The following is a 19558-nucleotide window of genomic DNA, read 5'->3' on the forward strand; positions in this document are numbered from 1 at the left end:
GGGGACTGTTGCTGTCTCCCACTCAGTTAGACAAAAATTACAATTGAATAACCATCAAAAAACTAAAAGCACATAGACAAAAAACACACCATGGAATCACACAGGAACAGTAACCGAAGAAAAAGGGAAAAAGAAGAAGAAGAAAAAAGAAAACCTGCAATATCTGTGGATAGGGCACTAAGAGATAAAAGGTAGGGAAGGAGAATAATGAAGGAAAAAAAATGGGAAAAATGCAAAAAGAAAAACAAGGAACAGGTTTAACCATGTGAAAAAGATGGGAGGAAAAAGAGAACTGAAATTTTTAAAATAAAAATTTTAACCACGAACAGAGAAAAGAAAAAATGCTGAAAACTAGGACCTGGAAGGGGAAGATTAAGAATAATAGTAAAAAGAACAAAATATTAATAATAATAATTGTTTTAAAACAGACAAGTACAAGCAAACTAATCACCAGAAAAAAAGAAAGTGAAAAAGAAAAAAGTAAAAATATAAAAAAGAGAAAAAAAAATCGATGGAGGACAGTGCAGGGCACCCAGGCTCCTTCTGAGCACACAGACTGTGATAGAGTTCCTGTGGGCCCAGAAGGTGGATGGGAGTAGAGGATGGCCACACTTCCGTTCACCAAGTGGGTGTGGGGTATAAGAGTAACAACAGGAATGTCGCACCTTGTCAGTCTTGCAGGTCCGGAGTGCGCTGGGGGTGCTGGCAAGTAGAATGTGTTCTTAAGCCCCAGGAATCTTCGAGAGTGCTGTCTCTTTAAATATCCAAAATAGTCAAGCCGCTTTTAAACATTCAAAGTGGCGGTGCCCTCTGGACAGGCAAAAGTCCACAGCTCAGCCCGTGTTTCTCTTCACCTTCTCCATTTATTCTCCAGCCACCAGAGCAGTCCTCCGTGCAGTCCCTGGCTAGCAGGGCTGATTTTTAGGTTAATTGGTAGGTCCTACCACCACTTGGCACTCTGAAAGCTGTCCATGCCGTGCTGTCAGGATCACTGCCAGACCGCAGCTCCATCTGTCTTCTTTTTTGGTGTTTTCATGCGAATTCTTCTGCTAGTTTGGGTTTAGTCCACTTTTATATCCTTCCCTTCAAGGCTTAGGTGTCTAGGATTATCTTCTCTGTCTGTGTTAATTGGTTTCTCTTTACTTTGTTGAAGAGGGTCTGTGCAGTCTTTCTGCCTAGTCTGCCATCTTACTGGCTTGTTCTTGTATTGTCTTTTGAAACTGTTCTAGGGTTTTCTCTGTGTTTTCCTCAAATTTGTCAGTGTTTTCCTTGATCTGTCTCTCAATCTGTTGAAAGTACCTAAATATAATTCTTTTGAATTCCTTATCAGAGTTCTAGTGCTGTTGCTTCCTCAGGGATATGTTTTGGGTCTGTATCCTGGCCCCTTATTTCTCCTGCTTTATCTTGCTTCTTTGTGTGGACTCTGATGGTCTGTTGTCTCTGAGACATTGTTACGTTTTTGTGTTTATATTTAATTGGCGATTGTATGCTGGAGTGACTTGCCCATGATTTTTGTTTTCTTTGTTATCTATGTAAGCAGGGCACTGTGATCCTCTATTCACTAGTTGGCAGCACTTACATACATACTCACCACCTGTCTCCTTTCCCATTGTCAGCCTCCTGTATATCCCTGCTGTCCTTGGCAAACAGAGCTTATTCTTAGGTCCCTGGAATCCAAATGAGAATGCTGTCACTTTAAAATCCAAAATGGCCACCACATTTAAACAATCAAAATGGCTGTAGCCTTCGGGCAGCCAAAGGTCCACAGGTCAGAATGTCTCCCTCCTTGCCATTTCCCTTCCTAGTCATAGGCCACCAGTGCAGTCGTCCATGCAGCCCTTGCAACCAGGGCTGATCGTTAGGTGAATTCTCAGGTCCCAACACCACTTGGAAATATTCAGCCTGTTGGTCATGTCAGAGTAGCTGACATTCTGCAGCTTTGACTGTCTCGGTACTCATTGTTTTCATTCAGGTTTTTCCACTAGTTGATGCCTAATTCACAAGGTTGGGCATTCCTACTTCCATAGTGATACTGCCTCGGAAACCCCAGGAGGGGTCGCTATGAGTCGGGGCTGACTCGATGGCAAATAACAACAACAACAACAAATACTTCTTTCAAAGCTCAGGCTCCAGGATTATCTTCTGTATCTCTGTCAATTGGTATCTCTTTTCTTTTTTGAAGAGGGTCTGTGTAAGCTTGTCTGCCTATTCCACCATCTTACTGAAAGTCCTTAAAAGTGTAGAACTTTTAAAAAGATAGCATACCGAAAAAAAAAGAGAGAGAGAGAGAGAAAATCTTCAGGACTTAGTGCTAGGCGAAGAATTATTAGAGTTAGTACTAAAAGCACAATCCAGAAAACGAAAATTGATAAATTAGTCCTCATAAAAATTAAACACATTTACTCTAAATATTACATCCTGAAGAGGATATGTATTTACAAAGTCTATATAGATCTGATAAAGAACTAAATCTGGAATATACAAAGAGCTCTCAAAAATCAATAGTAAAAAGCCAATGTAATTAAACAATAGGCAAAATATATGAACAGAAAACTTCACTGAAAAGGATATGCAGATGATAGTTAAGCACATGAGAGATGATAAACAGCTTTAGCCATCAGGAAATATAAATTAAAACCATAGTGAGGTACCACTACACACCTATCAGAATGGCTAAATCAAAAAGAAAAGGAAAAAAAGAGTGCTAATACTAAATGCTGGTGAGAATGTGGAGAAACTGAAGCCCTTACAAGTTGCTGGTGGGAATAAAAAATGGTCCACCACTTCAGAAAACAGTTTGAGATTTTATTATAAAACTAAATATGCAATTACAATGTAACTCAGCACTTGAATCTCTTGGGTATTTATCCCAGAAAATGAATATTTATGTCTACACAAAAACCTATATACAAATGTTCATAGCTTTATTTGAAATAGCCAAAAATTAGAAACAGCCCACATGTCCTACAGGTGAATGGTTAAACGGACTGTTAAACATCCATACCATGGAATACTATTTAACAATAGAAAGGAATTAACTCTTTTTTCTTTTTTCTTTTTTAATTATGATTTGGGTGAAAGTTTACAGAGTAAATTCAGTTTCTATACAGCAGTTCACACACACTTTGTCTCTTGACATTGACTACAATTTACCAAAATGCAACAGCTCCCTTACCACTTCCTCCCAATAGTTACCTCTTCCCTGTGTCCTTTCCATGCACTCCTGCCCCCTGAGCTGTGTCCCTGTGCACACACAGCCCTTCATATCAAGAAATGAATTCTTGATACATGTGGCACCTTAGATAAACATCCATGGAATTATGCTGTGTGACAAAAGCTAATCCTAAAAGGTCATATACTGTGTGATTCCAGTTCTATATCATGTTTGAAATGACAATATTTTGGAAATGGTTACCAGATTGTTAGTTGCCAGGAATTAGGGATGCAGAGGAAGAGAAAGGATGTGAGTATGGTTATAAATGGGCAACATGAGATTCTTGTGATGGAACTGTTTAGTATCTTGACTATAGTGGTGGATATGTTAATATATACATGTGATAAAATTGTATAGAGCTAAATACAAACTCCCATATACAAATGAGCACAAATAAAACTTGTTGTTGTTGTTGTTATGTGCCATCAAGTCAGACCTGACTCATAGCGACCCCCTCCTTGGGTTTCTGAGGTGGTATCACTATGGAAGTAGATTGCCCAAACTTCCTTTTGAGGAGTGGGTGGTGGGTTTGAACCGCCAGCGTTCTGGTTAGCAGTCAAGTGCCTTAGGCACTACACTACCAGAGCTCCTCAAATAAAACTAGGGATATCTAAATGAGATCAGTGGATTGTATGAATTCAGTATCCTAGTTGTAGTCGTTGACTATAGTTTTGTAAAATACTGCTATTGGAGAAAACTGGGTAAAAGTTACTGTATTATTTCTTATAACTGCATGTGCATCTATATCTCAATAAAAGTTTCAATTAAAAATAAATATGAATTGTTTAGAGGTGGAAAGAAAAAACTGTTGGTATAAGGTGAAAACAGAAGTTTTAGAGATTTGTCTTTTGATTAAATAAATATTTGAGTCTTTAAAATACCAAAAACCCAATGCCATGGACTTGATCCTGATTCATAGTGACCCTATAGAAGAACAGGGTAGAACTGCCTCATAGGGTTTCCAAGGCTGCCATCTTTTACAGAAGAAGAATTGATGCATTTGAATTATTATGGTATTGGTGAAGAATATTGAATATACCATGGACTGCCGGAAGAATGAACAAATCTGTCTTGGAAGAAGGTGAAACCAAATGCTCCTTAGAAGTGAGGATGGCAGGATTTCATCTCACATACTTTGGACATGTTATCAGGAGGATCCAATCCCTGGACAGGACATTATGCTTGGTAAAGTAGAGGATCAGTGAAAAAGAGGACAACCCTCAACACCCTTGACACAGTGGCTTCAACACTGGGCTCAAACATAGCAATGATTGCAAGGATGACATAGGCCCAAACAGAGTTTCATTCTGTTTTACACAGGGTCACTATGGGTCAAAACCAACTCAATAGCACCTAACAACACTGTCTTTTACAGAAGCAAACTGTCCCATCTTTCTCCCATAGACTGGCTGATGGGTCTAAACTTCTGACCTTTTGGTTAGCACCTGAGCTACTTAACCATTGCATCATCAGAGCTCCTCTTTGGATTATTTACTAACTTACTTATTTCTTATAACTTAAAAAAAAAAAAGATAAAGCTTACCATCTTGGAAATTCAGTAAGAACCATTAAAGCTTCATAATTTAATGCCTAAATATGGTCCAAAGAATTGTGTCCTTCATCTTAAAGATGATTGTCATCAAGGCATATGTTATTTAAATATGGCACAATTCTCTTTCTTTCTTTCTTAAATTGTGATTTGGGTGAAAGTTTACAGAGCAAATTCACTTTCCATACAGCAGTTCACATACACTTCGTCTCATGACATTGACTATAATTTACCCCAATGCGACAACTCCCCTCCCAGTCCTCCCCATAGTTACCTCTTCCCTGTGTCCTTCCCTCCATGCACTCCTGCCCCCCAAGCTGTCTCCCTGTGCATAAGCAGCCCTTCTATTCCCCCATGATTGTTCTCTTCAGGGAGTGTATCTGCCTAATGTTCACCTCATATGCCTGTCTTTTGTTTGTCTGGAAACCACAGGAGTAGGTTCAATTCCAGACCTGAAGAGCAACTAGGGGCCATAGTCAGTGGTTCCACCAGGCTCTATCAGGCTCTATCAGACCAGCAAACCTGGTCTCTCTCTTTTTTTTTTTTTTTAATGATTTTGAGTTTTGTTCCACATTGTTCTCTTACTCTATTCAGGATCTCCTACATAGATACCCTCCAAGTAGTTGACAGTGGTAGCCGGGCACTATCTAGTTCTTCTGGTTTCATAGTCATATAGGCTGAGGATCGCATGGTGTACCAGTTGCTTAGACTAATTGTTTCCATGAATCTTTGGTTTTCTTCATTCTTCTTTGCTCTGGATGAGGGGAGACCCATTGTTGCATCTAGATAGCTGCTTGCAAGTTTTTAAGATCCCAGTTGCTACTTGCCAAAATAGGATGTGGAACAATGTTTTGTGTAATATGTTATGCCAATTGAGCTTGATGTCCCCTGTGACTATGGTCTTAAATATGGCCAATTCTTAAACAATTAAAATTAATTGAATGTATATTGCAAAGTCATAGGATAAGAGCTAATTCAGTGCAGTGTTTTGGACTGATAAAATCATTAAGCCTGAGATCATAAATAATAACAATTTTCCTCTTGAAGTATATAAACTAATCTTTATTTCTTTTGGCAGCTTCTGGGCTGGCTGGCTGAGAAACTACCTACTCTTCGTTCCACCCCCACAGACCTTATCCTTTGTGTTCCTCATCTCTACTCCTGTCTAGAGGACCGCAATGGAGATGTGCGAAAGAAGGCCCAAGATGCCTTGCCATTCTTCATGATGCATTTAGGATATGAGAAGATGGCCAAGGCTACTGGGAAACTAAAGGTACTACTTGTTGTTACCTGCCATTAGAAAAATACTGATCAGGAATTTATATAAGCAAAAGATCATAAGAACTCCCTGTGAATTCCTAGTTGAATTCCTGATGAGAGCAAAAGTAAAATATTTAGCAGTGTAGAATCTCTAAAGAATCTACTTACTCCTCAAGAGTGAAATTCTGATTTAGGATGAGAACTATTTTAGTGTGACTTCATAATGTTTCTTCTCTTGCACTGTGTGTTGCCTCCATTACTTCATTGGTATTTTAAAACTAGGAGCTCACTCCTAGTTTTCTGTTTGACAGAAGATCTGTTAGTAAACATAGTATGAGTGTATCATTTATGTGACCTCTCACTTACGTTACATTGTCTTCCTAGCCAACTTCTAAAGATCAGGTATTGGCCATGCTAGAGAAAGCCAAAGCTAATATGCCAGCCAAACCTGCACCTGTAAAAGCAACTTCCAAACCAGTAGGAGGGTCAGCTCCAGCCAAATTCCAACCTGCATCAGGTAACTATCTTGAGGAGGTTAAAGGGGAAGAAAATAGCTCTGGTCAGCTCTGAAAAGAAATCCAGCTTTCTTTTTCATCACATTTCCTCACAGCCTAGATCCCAAGCCCTCCTCCCTCTCTCCTTACCCTCTTGTCACATATATCAAGTGTTTTATGCCAGGAAGTGTGCTAAAGGTAGAAAGATGATTAATGTGGTTGCGAAGTCCCGAAACAAGTCTTCAGGGAGTAGAACATTAAATATTCCAAAGAGCTAGTGACATCCTATTTTTTTTTAAAGTTTCCACAACTGTTTTCTACTATTGAATATTGTAATTGGAAAGAGAATTGGGACTACCTAGTTTAATGAGGAATACACAGTCACTGTACCAAAAAGAATTGTTTGATATTCAGCCATTTCAAGAGGTAGCATATGATCAAGAACTGATGGTACTGAAGGAAGAAGTCCAAGCTGCACAGAAGGGAATGGTGAAAAACAAACTTCCAAAATTGACTGAATGCCAGTTGAGATATTTCAACAAACAGATGCACCACTGGAAGCGCTTACATGTCTGCCAACAAATTTAGGAAATAGCTAACTGACCAACCAACTGGAAGAGATTCATATATATGTACACTGCAAAGAAAAGTGATCCAACAGAATGTGGAAATTATCAAACAATATTATTAATATGACATGAAAGTAAAATTTTGCTGAAGATAATTTAAAAATGATTACAGGAGAACGTCAGGAGGGAACTTCCAGAAATTAAAGCCAGATTCAGAAGAGGATGTGGAACAAGGGATATCTTTGCTAATTTCAGATGGATCTTGGCTGAAAGCAGAGAATAACTAAAAGATGTTTACCTGTGTTATCTTGACTATGCAAAGGCATTTGACTGTGTGGATCATAACAAATTATGGCTAACATTGTCAAGAATGGGAATCTCCGAACACTTAATTATGCTCATGAGGAACCTATACATAGACCAAGAGGCAGCATTCAAACAGAACAAGAGGATGCTGCATGGTTTCAAATCTGGAACGGGGTGTGTCAAGGTTGTATCCTTTCATCATGCTTATTCAGTATGTATGCTGAACAGATAATCTGAGGAACTGGACTATATGAAGAAGAACCCAGCATCAGGATTGGATGAAAATTAATTAACAGCTTGTGATATGACATGATGCAGCCTTGTTTGGCAAAAGTGAAGAAGACTTTAAGCACTTACTGATGAAAATCCAAGACTATAGCCTTCAGTATGGATTACACCTCAACATGAAGAAAACAAAATTCTTCATAGCTGGACCAATAAGCAACATCATGGTAAATAGAAAAAAGATTGAAATTGTCAAGGATTTCATTTTGCTTAGATCCATAATCAATACCCATGGAAGCAACAGTCAAGAAATCAGATGACATATTGCATTGGGCAAATCTGCTGCAAAAGACCTCTGCAAAGTATTAAAAAACAAAGATGTCACTGAGAGAACTAACGTGTGCCTGACCCAAGCTATGGTATTTTCAGTCACCTCATATGCATGCAAAAGCTAGATAATGAATAAGGAAGACCAAAGAATTGATGCCATTGAATTATGGTGTTGGTAAAGATATTGAATATACCATGGACTACCAGAAGAATGTACAAACATGTGTTGATAGAAGTATACAGCTAGAATGCTCCTTAGAAGTGAGGATGGGAGACTTCAACTCACATACTGTGTACAAGTTACCTGAGCAACCAGTCCCTGAAGAAGGATATCATGCTTGGTAAAGTGGAGAGTCAGTGAAAAAGAGGAAGACCCTCAACAGGGTGGATTGAGGCAGTGTCTGCAATAATGGGTTCAAACATGGCAATGATTTTGAGAATGGTGCAGGAGCAGGCAGTGTGTCATTCTGTTTGTACATAGGATTGCTGTAAGTCTCAACAAGCTTGACAGCACCTGACAACAACAATCGCTTGATACCCCCTTTATTGACAGAAGTGAATCGACTCACTCAAAGTCAGACAGCCAGCTGGTGCAGGAACCAGTGTTGAATTCCACCTACTAGTTCACAAATGAGTTCTCCTTCCACTACACTTGGCCGTTTTTAATGAATTCTCATATTTATTAATCTTCTTCAGGAGAAAATTCTTAACTTCTCTCTGGTGTTAAAATTCCATAATGTATAAATATAACCCCAACCTGGAAACTTTTCTAAAATTAATTATCATTGCTTATACAGAACAGTGTTCTTCTGTTTACTGGGATAGAAATTATTGATGTTATAAAATTAGAAATTTTACATGCATTAAAAATTTGGTATCAAAGCATATATTCAATTATAACATTTATTATAATCTTGCTATGTAGTAGATATCCTGAGCATCAAAGATGAAAAACATTTTCTACCCCTAAAGAAATACCAATCTAGCAAAAAGAGTTTTTAAACTACTGTTGAGAAAATAAGAGCTCTGGTGGCACAATCCATAAGGCATTTGCCTGCTAACCAGAATGTCTTCAGATTAAACCCACCAGCTGTTCTGTGGGAAGAAGATGAGGCAATCTATTTCCGTAAAGATTTATAGCCTTGGAAACCCAATGGGGGTTGCTGTGAGTCAGAATTGACTCTATGGCAGTGAGTTTTGGTTTGATTGGTAGTGCAGTGGTTAAAGGACTTGGCTGCTAAACAGAAGGTTGGTGGTTCGAACCCACCAGCCACTCCACAGAAGAAAGATGTGACAGTCTGCTTCAGTAAAGGTTATAGCATTGGAAATACTATGAGGACAGTTCTATTCTGTCCTCTAGGGTTGCTATGAATCAAAATTGACTTGAAGGCAATGGGTTTAGTATTTAGAAAATAATTTTAAAGCAATATAAAGTTTTTAAAAGAGACATAAGTTTTCTTAATAAATTTCTCAAGGTTATGCCTGAAAAGGAAGTCAGAGAGAAAAAAAGAGATTAGGAAAAAAGTCTAACTGAAAACACTATATATGCTTTCTTATCATTATATATTGAATCTGCCCAGAATAAAGTGATACTATTTAGAGCTTATATATAGTACATGCTTTTTTTCTCAAAGCACCTGTTGAAGATTCTGTTTCCAGCTCTGTAGAACCAAAAGATCCCAAAAAGGCCAAAACTCTAGGAGTTTCCTCTAAAGCAAAGGTATGTTAACAGTGGTTATTTAGATGGAGAATTACTTTAAGTGTGTTCTGTACACTGACACATTCTATTAGGAAAATTATAATACATGAAGGATCAGTACCACCCTGTATACAAGTATGCTGTGGCACATTTTTAATAAGATCCCAAACCAGACATCCTGTCCTCAAGAGGCGCTGTCATGATTTCTGTCATGCAGATCTTCAGGGGGAGGTCTGTAGTGGTAAAGAGAGAGGAATTCTTACATAGCTCTGGCAGAATAAATACTTTGGACTGATTTTGATTTGAGAAAAAGGATGTCATCAGCTCCCTTCAACTTTGGCACAGTTAAGTCCTCATACTAGAAGGTGTTCTGATTAGTCTACAAGGAAATGCCTTTTGTTCCCTCACCATTGTCACTTTCTTGGACATATCATGAGTCTTTTCAACATCCATTCATAGTTGGATCATTTAAAGATAACATGTTCAATTGAATATTCAGCTTTAAATATCTCCCTTTGATATTTTTTCCATTTAATTAAATTTTTGAATCACACCAAATTGTTATCAATTTCTATACCAAGATTCAGAGCTTGTCGCTGTGTTCAGAGTATTGATTATTTAATACTTACAGAAGGAAAATTATAGAATTAAGCAATTAGTAGATCTAATAGTAAATATAAGGAGCTCTGGTAGCATAGTGCCTAAGGCACTTGACTGCTAACCAGAAGACTGGCGGTTTAAACCCACCAGCCACTCCTCGGAAGGAAGGTTGGGCGATCTACTTCTGTAGTGATACCTCCTCGGAAACCCAAGGAGGAGTCGCTATGAGTCGAGTCTGACTCGATGGCAAAAAACAACAATAGTAAATATAGAAAAAACTATTTCATTAGCTTTATGTAACTGCTGAAAAAAGTATAGAGTAGAAACTGTTTTATTACCCATTACATTTATCACTTCAGCCCTACTGTAGAATGGGTACTCTGTGCCAATTCTTCAAAATACTGAAACTGTTTGTTTTTCTTTCTTACACACTGTGGTCTTTAAATCAGTGAGTTAATTTAAATGGTTTATCTCCTAAACTGTTCATTGAAGCTCTGTTTCCCTACTCTTCTTTCTGTGCTTGTCCCAAGTTCAGCAGTCCTTCTCATTTTGATCACAGATGCTTCAAACTCTTTATGGTTAATGCCCTATCTTTTCATTTTCAATCTTTCGCAGTTTGCAAAACATTTTCACGTGCATTATATCATGCATATTTGTTTTGACTGAATGATTTCAGTGTCTGAACTAGAAAAAAATTCTGACCAACTGGAAATAGTGAACTCTTGTTATATTTATAATCAAAATGACTCTAGTAATTCAATTCAGTTTTTACCTTAAACATAGATACTGAGTGTTCATTATATTTCTGTCTGATACAAAGATTATAAATCTTAGAATGATTTTTAAAACCATTCTCGTGACTTAATTATTTAAAATGCTACTTGTAACTTTCTCTAGAAGCAGGTTCAAAGCATCTCAGATTACACTGATGTGAGAGGTACATTTAAATATGGAGAAGAACAGAAAAGCTTTCTCTACTAAATGGTGTGAAATGTTTAAATGCTGTTCAAAATGTGATAAATAGCTATAAATAGTGTTGAAGATTTCAAGAAAGAAAAGAAGTATGCAAAAAAAAGTAGTCTGTGACTCAAACCAGTGATAGATAATAGCAGTTTTTCCAGCTGCATTTATGCCATTACAAATACTAACTGATGCTTTTAAATGCTCCTAGAAACGTTTCTAGAGAACATGTACAGATATATTCTGTGTAAGATTCTGCGGTGTATCTGTTTTTTTAATGTGGAATATAATGTACAGAGGCATCTGTGTTTATATAGTGCCCTTTTACTGGGCAGCAGCAACATATCACCAAGGAGAAGTGGCCTTTCTAATTAATCTTTCCTGAACCATGGTTGTAGAATGCACAAGGAAAGAAAGTGCCAAGCAAAACAAGCTTAAAGGAGGATGACGACAAATCTGGTCCTGTTTTTATTGTTATTCCAAATGGAAAAGAGCAAAGGATGAAAGATGAGAAAGGATTAAAGGTAAGGAAAGAAAAAGAATCTTACAGGAGTTTTTTTGTTAGTTAATTTAGTTTCACTGTTTGAAATTCAAATCAATGTGAACAATCTTTTAATTAACTGAAACTTTTGTTTGTGAATTATGACTTAATGCTTCCCTAAAACAACTTTATAGGAGCATTAATTCCTACAAAAATTGCCTATAGTTTCCTCTAAATAGATAGGAAAGATTAAAAGTTTTTTGGTTTTTTAATTTTTAGAATCAACAGTACATAAAAGATTATTATTAACATACACATGTACTGGGCTCCTTTAATCCTTCTGGTATAGCAATATCTTAAAAGGCATATTTGGTGATTATGTATTTGGTTAGTTTAGTCATTTCTCTTTTGATGTTGTTTTGATTTTATTAGGTAGTTTTAATTTTTTTTTTCCCAAAAAAATACATACATGGTTCTAAAAAAAAAAGAAAAATGAGCCAGTATAAATACCAAAAACCAAACCAAACTCACTGCCATTGAGTCAGATCCAAGTCATAGTGACCCCTCCTTGGGCTTCTGAGGTGGTATCACTACAGAAGTAGATTGCCCAACCTTCCTTCCAAGGAGTGGCTGCTGGGTTTGAACTGCCAGCCTTCTGGTAAGTAGTCAAATGCCTTAGACACTACGCCACCAGTATAAATAGTGCAAAGTAATTTGAAAAGTTTGACTCCTTCCATTGCAGTCTCCCTCCATAGGGAGAGATACTATTACTAGTTTATTTTGTGTATTACTCCAGACATAATGCCATATCTTTACAAACATACACATATAAGTATATAACCCTTCCTTTTACACAAATGGAGCATGTTATACTCTTTGTTCTGTATCTTTATTTTAATGATGTTTGAAATACATTAAAAAATCATTGACCAGTATCTATATTTATATAACATAACTCTATATAATTTAGTGATGATATTCTTGCTTTTTTTGGTATATTTTATGTATATACCTTTCTTTGTCCAACTATTTGGATGAAGAAGACATTTAACTTGTTTGTAGTCTTTCACTGTTACAAATTGTGTTGCAGTAAGCATCTTTGTATGTGGATCTTTGTGCACATGTGCAAGTATATCTACTTAAATTCTTAAAATGGTATCTACATTTCTAAATTTGATAGCTATTTCAAAAATTTCCTCTATTAAAGTTGTGCCAACTGTGTCCACTATGTAATACATTAATACATCATTCACTTCTCTACTAAGAATCCCTAAAAATTCTATTCTAGAAGAATAGAAGAATTTCAGATTTGTTAATCTTCTAGAAATATGACAGCTTGAGAGTATGTTTTATATTCATCTGTAATTATAAGTGAATCATGTTGAATTCAATATAACCTATCAAATTGATTCCTGCATCCGTATTAATAGAATTCTCTACTTAATTCCAGTTCAACACCAGTGCTACTGACTTACTTTTCCTTTTCATCAGTTGATTTGTTTCTTTTCAGGTGCTGAAATGGAATTTTACTACTCCCCGGGATGAGTATATTGAGCAACTAAAGATTCAGATGTCTAGCTGTGTGGCTAAATGGCTGCAAGATGAGATGTTTCACTCAGACTTTCAGCATCACAACAAAGCCCTAGCTATAATGGTTGATGTAAGTCACAGTAGATAAATACACATGTACTTCAGGCATGTGAAAATACTGACTGCTGTGAAATAATCATAAGTTTGTATGATTTGAGAAGGAAATGGAATATACCATGTTCACTCTTTTTAGAGCTGTCTTGGATTTTGATAGGATAAGTGACTGTGTGCGTATTTTTTTTAGGTTTTAAGTAGAGACTTGAAAAGCTATCATTTTCTTTTGGGCTCCAGTAGAAGTTAAGAGGTACTTGCCTGAAACTTTTATATAGTCTTATTTGTGGGGGTTTTGTTTTATTTTGTTTTAAGCATTTGGAGAGTGAAAAAGAAGGTGTCATTGGTTGCCTGGATCTTATCCTAAAGTGGCTTACCCTGCGGTTTTTTGACACCAATACAAGCGTCCTAATGAAAACCCTAGAATATTTAAAATTACTTTTCACCCTGCTAAGTGAGGAAGAATATCATCTTACTGAGAATGAAGCATCTTCCTTCATCCCCTATCTCATCCTCAAGGTAATGTGTTATTCTCACTCTGGAAAACTGCTCATGCTCCCAGCTGACCTCAATTCCTATGCTTATTCATTCTCCCACTTTCATTTATTGTCTGGTGATACTTTCCGCCTCTCAGTCCCCTGCTTCTGTTCTTTAGGATGTAGTAATGCACGGGAGGAGAGCCATTGCTGCACAGAGAATGCCTCACTTAATCATTATTCTCCTGGTTGATTAGGTTGGAGAACCAAAGGATGTCATTCGTAAAGATGTCCGTGCCATCCTGAACCGGATGTGCCTTGTCTACCCAGCCAGCAAGATGTTCCCTTTCATCATGGAAGGAACCAAATCCAAAAACTCTAAGCAGAGAGCAGGTGAAGCATATAATTTAAACTGAGATATGGGTTTCCACAACGGTGACCCCTAAAAGAGAGTTTATAGATGAACAAGAAAATGTGCTTAGAGCCTATGTAGTTGCTTCAGGCCTTCTGATTTGGACTGTGAGAGTGATGAGTTGCACACTGGTGGAGCCACAGTATCAGGTGATACAAGCACCACTCAGTACCACCCTGGTGACAAAATCATGTGCACAGGGGCCATCTGACTCACAGGCATCCCTTTCTGTCGGGAGCACTTGTTATAACAATGTTATAACAAGTTGTTTTCATTGTTTCATTGCATGCTTTATAAGAAGGCAGTAAACAAGGCAGACAAGAATAAGATTTTAATCTCTCATTTATGCAAAGAGAAATTTATCAGGTAATGGTAAGTATCTGCCAAATGTGTGCTAAGTCTGTCATTAATCTAGCCTTTCTCCCCCATAGAGTGCCTGGAAGAGCTGGGGTGTTTGGTCGAATCCTATGGCATGAATGTTTGCCAACCAACCCCAGGAAAAGCCTTAAAGGAGATAGCTATTCACATAGGAGACCGGGACAATGCTGTACGCAATGCTGCACTCAACACCATTGTAACAGTGTACAATGTACATGGGGATCAGGTGTTCAAACTGATTGGAAATGTGAGTGACTCTTTTCTTCTGAGTATTATCAGCATGTTGTGAAAAGAACACCAAGGCATCTTAGGTATCAGTTTTAGTGCCATCTCAACTATATCTGAATTTTTCCCACTTTTTCTTAAACTCAAACTATCAGTATGTCCTAGAATCCAGATTAACCCTTGAGGGTGCCTCTGACTATTGTAGAACATTTAGGCTTGTGTTTTACTGAACGTCAAATTTTCTGTACATTCTGCTCATAGCAATTGATTTTTAGAAAGGAGAGTTATTTTGGAATGAAGAGTCTTGAACTAAAGCCATAAACCAGACTTTGCAAGCTCTCCAGGTTCTGCTTCTAACTGTTCATTTCCTTTGAGCCAGTCACTGTCATGACTAGACCTCAGTTCTTCACTCCAGTTACCTCTTAATATCTCGATCTGTTTATACCGGGCTTAAATATTTTTGTGTTATATAATTAAAGTCTCACTACAGCTCAATGAAGGAGCTAAAGCAGATGAGCAATTTACAGGTGAATAAGTTCTTTGCTCTTAGTCAACACAGTAGTCATAAAACAAAAATAGGGAATTTTTTGTCTTGTTGATTTGTAGTTATTAATAGTTTTCCTTTTTGTATTCTTTCCTTCTTTCATATGTGTCGTTATAGGTAGTCAGATACTAGCAGTGCTTGATTTTAAAATGTAGATAGCATGTTGGAAGTAAATATGTTCTGACATTGTCAGTTCTGTTTGCTTAAATATGAAAATGGATATTCTCGAGTTCTCTGGTTAGATTTTTAATTCTCATTCTGGTAGAGAGATGTGTGAATAAATTAAATGTGGCCTCTTTTTACAGCTTTCAGAAAAGGATATGAGCATGCTTGAGGAGAGGATTAAGCGGTCAGCAAAGAGGCCCTCTGCTGCCCCAATAAAGCAGATGGAAGAGAAACCACAACGCACGCAGAACATAAGCTCCAATGCCAACATGCTGCGCAAGGGCCCAGTGGAGGACATGTCCTCCAAGCTCAAGTATGTAAATGGAGGAGGTTGTCTGAGAGTGTCTCTGTGGACTTTGCCTTGTGTGCTCAGAGCTTGTCTCATAACACAGTCTTGATTTTCTGTAGCCATTATCATGCATGACAAAGTGGGTAAATGGCTTGTAACCAAACGTTTAATCCTTCAGTCTTCATTGTCTTTGTCTTTGTCTCAAAACCACTTCTAAATGGTCTTGTGCCTTCTTTCACTGCTTTTCCGTGGACAGAATTATGTATCGCACTTATAGGATGTAAGTACTGCCTGCTAATTTCTCATTAGCAGGGCTCTTATATCTTTCTAACTTCTGACTTGGATTCATCCCCTCTGGAGGGTGACTGACTTAGAGTTTATAAGCAGGGTGGAGGGTGTACATAAGTATCCCATAAATCAAACCTTCCACAAAAGCCCATTGGCTGGCAGACATGGCAATTTAGTGTCATTTGACAGAAATATCGATTCAACTTTTTCCATGTGTTTTAATTTGGTTGTGTTTAGGTTTCTGTCCTTGAGATAAGGCTAATTAAAACCCATGCAGAGTTGACTTCCCAAACTCAAAACACCCACTGGTATTGAGCTGATTCTGACTCTTAGCAACCCTATAGGCCAGAGTAGAACTGCCCCGTAGAGTTTCCAAGGCTGTAAAACTTGTGGAAGCAAACTGTCCCATCTTTCTCCTGAGAGTTGGCTTGGGAACTCAAAATACCACCTTCTAAGAAGGGTAGTTCTATTTTGGATTGTGTCATAAATATAATTTAAACTAATTTGAATTTGGAAACTAAATACCTACTGTTTGGATATAATGCTTTCTCTGACGTGCCAGGAGTGAATTCCTGGAGAGAGGTAACTGACTATCTCTCAAAGTATAAGATGACATGAACATTGTGTGGAAGGATGCTCATGATTAGAAAAACTTAGACACTAGTTAATTTGATGGAAAAGAACCAGCCAGTCTAGATTTTCCTTATATTTTAACCCATAAGAAGTAAAAATTGAGTCCATATAGGTATTATGTGTACATTATTGTTTTCTGCCCCATCTGGAACTATAATCCAAGGGTTGTTGCCTTTAAGGAACTGGAGTGAATACTTGTCAGCTGGCAGGTAATGTAAGTGCAAGTTACCTGCTCTCAGGATAGTCATTAACCAGTGATGTTGCCCACTGAAAGCACTTGCTTAGACTCAAAGACTTAAATCATTCAGGGGGGCTGAAACCAGAAGTTGAACATCTGTCTTAAAGCTTTGAGGCAACTGGCACTGTTAGTCTTGCTCTTTGATTAAGAAGTCTGTTTTAGTTCAGGAGCCTCCTTTGTTTTCCTTAGCCAAGCCCGAAGCATGAGTGGACATCCTGAGGCAGCCCAGACAGTTCGCCGGGAATTCCAGCTGGATTTGGATGAGATTGAGAATGACAATGGTACAGTCCGATGTGAAATGCCAGAACTTGTCCAGCACAAACTGGATGACATTTTTGAACCAGTTCTCATTCCTGAACCCAAGTAAGTTAAACTCTTTCTGTAAACAGTTCATAATCACCAGAGTACATATGTGAAAAGAACTCTTTGCTTGCCAAACAAAAACCAAACAGGGTTGGTGTCAAGTTGATTCCAACTCATAGAAAGTCTATAGAATAGAGTAGAACTCCCCCATAGGGCTGTAAATCATTACAGAAGCAGATTGCCACTTCTTTTTTTTCTGCAGAGTGGCTAGTGAGTTCAAACAGCCAACATTTCGGTTAGCAACTGAACACTTAACCATTGTACCACCAGGGCTCCTTCTCTGCTGGCAGTGTGCAACTAAAACTTCCTAGAACTGACTACTGTCCTGCTATAGCAGTTCTTTAGGAGCTCTGGTAGTGTAGTGCCTAAGGCACTTGGCTGCTAACCAGAAGGCTGGTGGTTCAAACTCACCAGCCACTCCTCAGAAGGAAAGTTGGGCAATTTACTTCCGTAGTGATACTGCCTTGGAAACCCAAGGAAGAGTGGTCGCTATGAGTCGGGTCCAACTCCACGGCACACAACAACAACATAGTAGTTCTTTGATAAGATCTAGACCTAGCAGGGAGTTACGTAATTCCAGTTTACTACAATGTCTTGTGATTGGGACTGAATTTTTCTCTTTGCTTTGCTGTAGGATCAGGGCTGTTTCTCCACATTTCGATGACATGCACAGTAATACAGCATCCACGATCAATTTCATCATCTCCCAAGTAGCCAGTGGTGACATCAACACGAGCATCCAAGCTCTGACACAGGTAATGGGAATGCCACCCATGACAGTGATTCTGTTGCTGTATATAGAAGCTCTGAGAATGATGGGTTACACAGAGATGCAATCACAGTGTTAGGGAATGCAGGCAACATTCAGTACCACCCTAGTGAAAAAATGCCCAAGGACCATTCACAGTCATCACTTACTACAGAATACACCTCACATTTTTATAATTGCATTCATTCACCAGAGAGACTTGAGTTATAGCAGTAAACAAGTAGGGACCAACTATAATGGACCTTCCTTAGATTTTGGTGAACAGAAACAAACAAGAAAATATTAGATAGTAGCAACTACTATGTAAATATCCACTGAAATGGAATAATGGGCAGAGACTGAGTAGTTACTTAGATTGGATGGTTATAGAAAGGGTAAATGACGAGAATGTACAGATCATTCCAGGAAGATGGATCATATGAAGGCCCATATTTCTTGAGCAGCATGGGCAAGGGAGAATGGTACAGAATGATGCTTGAGGGATACAGAGTCCAGATTAGGGAGAGCTTTGAAAGCCTCAGGATAAGTTGGCTTTTAAGTATAATAGAAAGTCATTAGTGAATTTTAAAATGCTACATTAAGAAAATAAAAATAAAAAACAGCCATAACTTCTTCCTCTGCTTCCTTTCTCCAGTGCTAAAGCCATTATTTGAGGGGAGCAGAGCAAGGCAGGCTTCCACAGTTGTGGCATGGAGGTAGGCGTATGAATCCATAGGAGCCCAAACTGAGGACCTTAGAGCCCATGCGCTATGAGTGCATCCATATAGGAGGGCTGATGCAGAGTAGGGAGGCAGAGCCCATCCAGGAGGGAGTAGATGTTCATGCAGAGGGCCAGTTTGGCACAGGGAGTAGGAGCCCAAGGGGATGATGAGAAAGAGGCCCACATGTGTTGCAGGAGGTGCGGGATGGTTCATATGGAGAGTCAGAACTAAAATGAAGGAAGTGGTCATCTGCATAGGGGAGAGCCAGTGGCAAAATTGGGAGATTGGTTACAGTAAAGAGATTAGTCAAATAAATATAATACGGATAATGGCTGGGTTTCTCACTGTCAAAGAAGGGAGTTACAGATATGGATGGGGAACAAAATAGAATGAAGTCTAGTGTTGGACAAGAATTAGATGTATCAGTACAAACTCATGGTGCACAATATATAGAGAAACATATATGAAAGTATGTAGAGATACAGGGCCCCTTCTAATATACATATATTCCCTAGCACGTTCACTGAGAGGACCTGAAAACATCAATAACCCAAAAGCAATGAGCATACCTGTTGTTGTTGTTGTTGTTAAGTGCCGTCAAGTCGTTTCCGACTCATAACGACCCCATGCACAGCAGAACGAAACACTGCCCGATCCCGCACCAGCCCCACAATCCATGCTATACTCGAGCTCATCATCGCAGCCACTGTATCAATCCATCTCGTTGAAGGCCTCCCCCTCTTTCATCG

General features: G+C 38.3%; 1 protein-coding gene and 2 non-coding genes across 3 annotated transcripts in view; all 3 read left to right on the plus strand.

The window, feature by feature from the left end:
* CKAP5 (cytoskeleton associated protein 5) overlaps positions 1 to 18094 on the plus strand; it is a gene marked incomplete at its 3' end in the record, with an annotated part of 73742 nt that extends 55648 nt beyond the window's left edge. Inside the window, exons 24-34 of the mRNA XM_007957550.2 lie at positions 5842 to 6036; positions 6408 to 6540; positions 9582 to 9667; positions 11605 to 11730; positions 13198 to 13347; positions 13644 to 13847; positions 14062 to 14197; positions 14648 to 14841; positions 15669 to 15841; positions 17166 to 17339; positions 17974 to 18094. Of these exons, the coding sequence (XP_007955741.1) occupies positions 5842 to 6036; positions 6408 to 6540; positions 9582 to 9667; positions 11605 to 11730; positions 13198 to 13347; positions 13644 to 13847; positions 14062 to 14197; positions 14648 to 14841; positions 15669 to 15841; positions 17166 to 17339; positions 17974 to 18094 (1692 nt within the window). The remainder of the gene's footprint in view (positions 1 to 5841; positions 6037 to 6407; positions 6541 to 9581; positions 9668 to 11604; positions 11731 to 13197; positions 13348 to 13643; positions 13848 to 14061; positions 14198 to 14647; positions 14842 to 15668; positions 15842 to 17165; positions 17340 to 17973) is intronic.
* On the plus strand, positions 14323 to 14433 carry LOC122151817. Its single transcript, XR_006164281.1, has one exon. It is a non-coding gene; the product is annotated as a small nucleolar RNA SNORD67 (small nucleolar RNA).
* A 50-nt stretch (positions 18095 to 18144) lies between the features above and the next one.
* On the plus strand, positions 18145 to 18245 carry LOC122151818. Its single transcript, XR_006164282.1, has one exon. It is a non-coding gene; the product is annotated as a small nucleolar RNA SNORD67 (small nucleolar RNA).
* The last annotated feature ends 1313 nt before the right edge of the window (positions 18246 to 19558 follow it).

The sequence above is a fragment of the Orycteropus afer genome, unplaced genomic scaffold (genome assembly GCF_000298275.1).
Source record: "Orycteropus afer afer isolate SDZICR_OR568_19922 unplaced genomic scaffold, OryAfe1.0 scaffold00756, whole genome shotgun sequence".
NCBI classification, from domain to species: Eukaryota; Metazoa; Chordata; class Mammalia; order Tubulidentata; family Orycteropodidae; genus Orycteropus; species Orycteropus afer.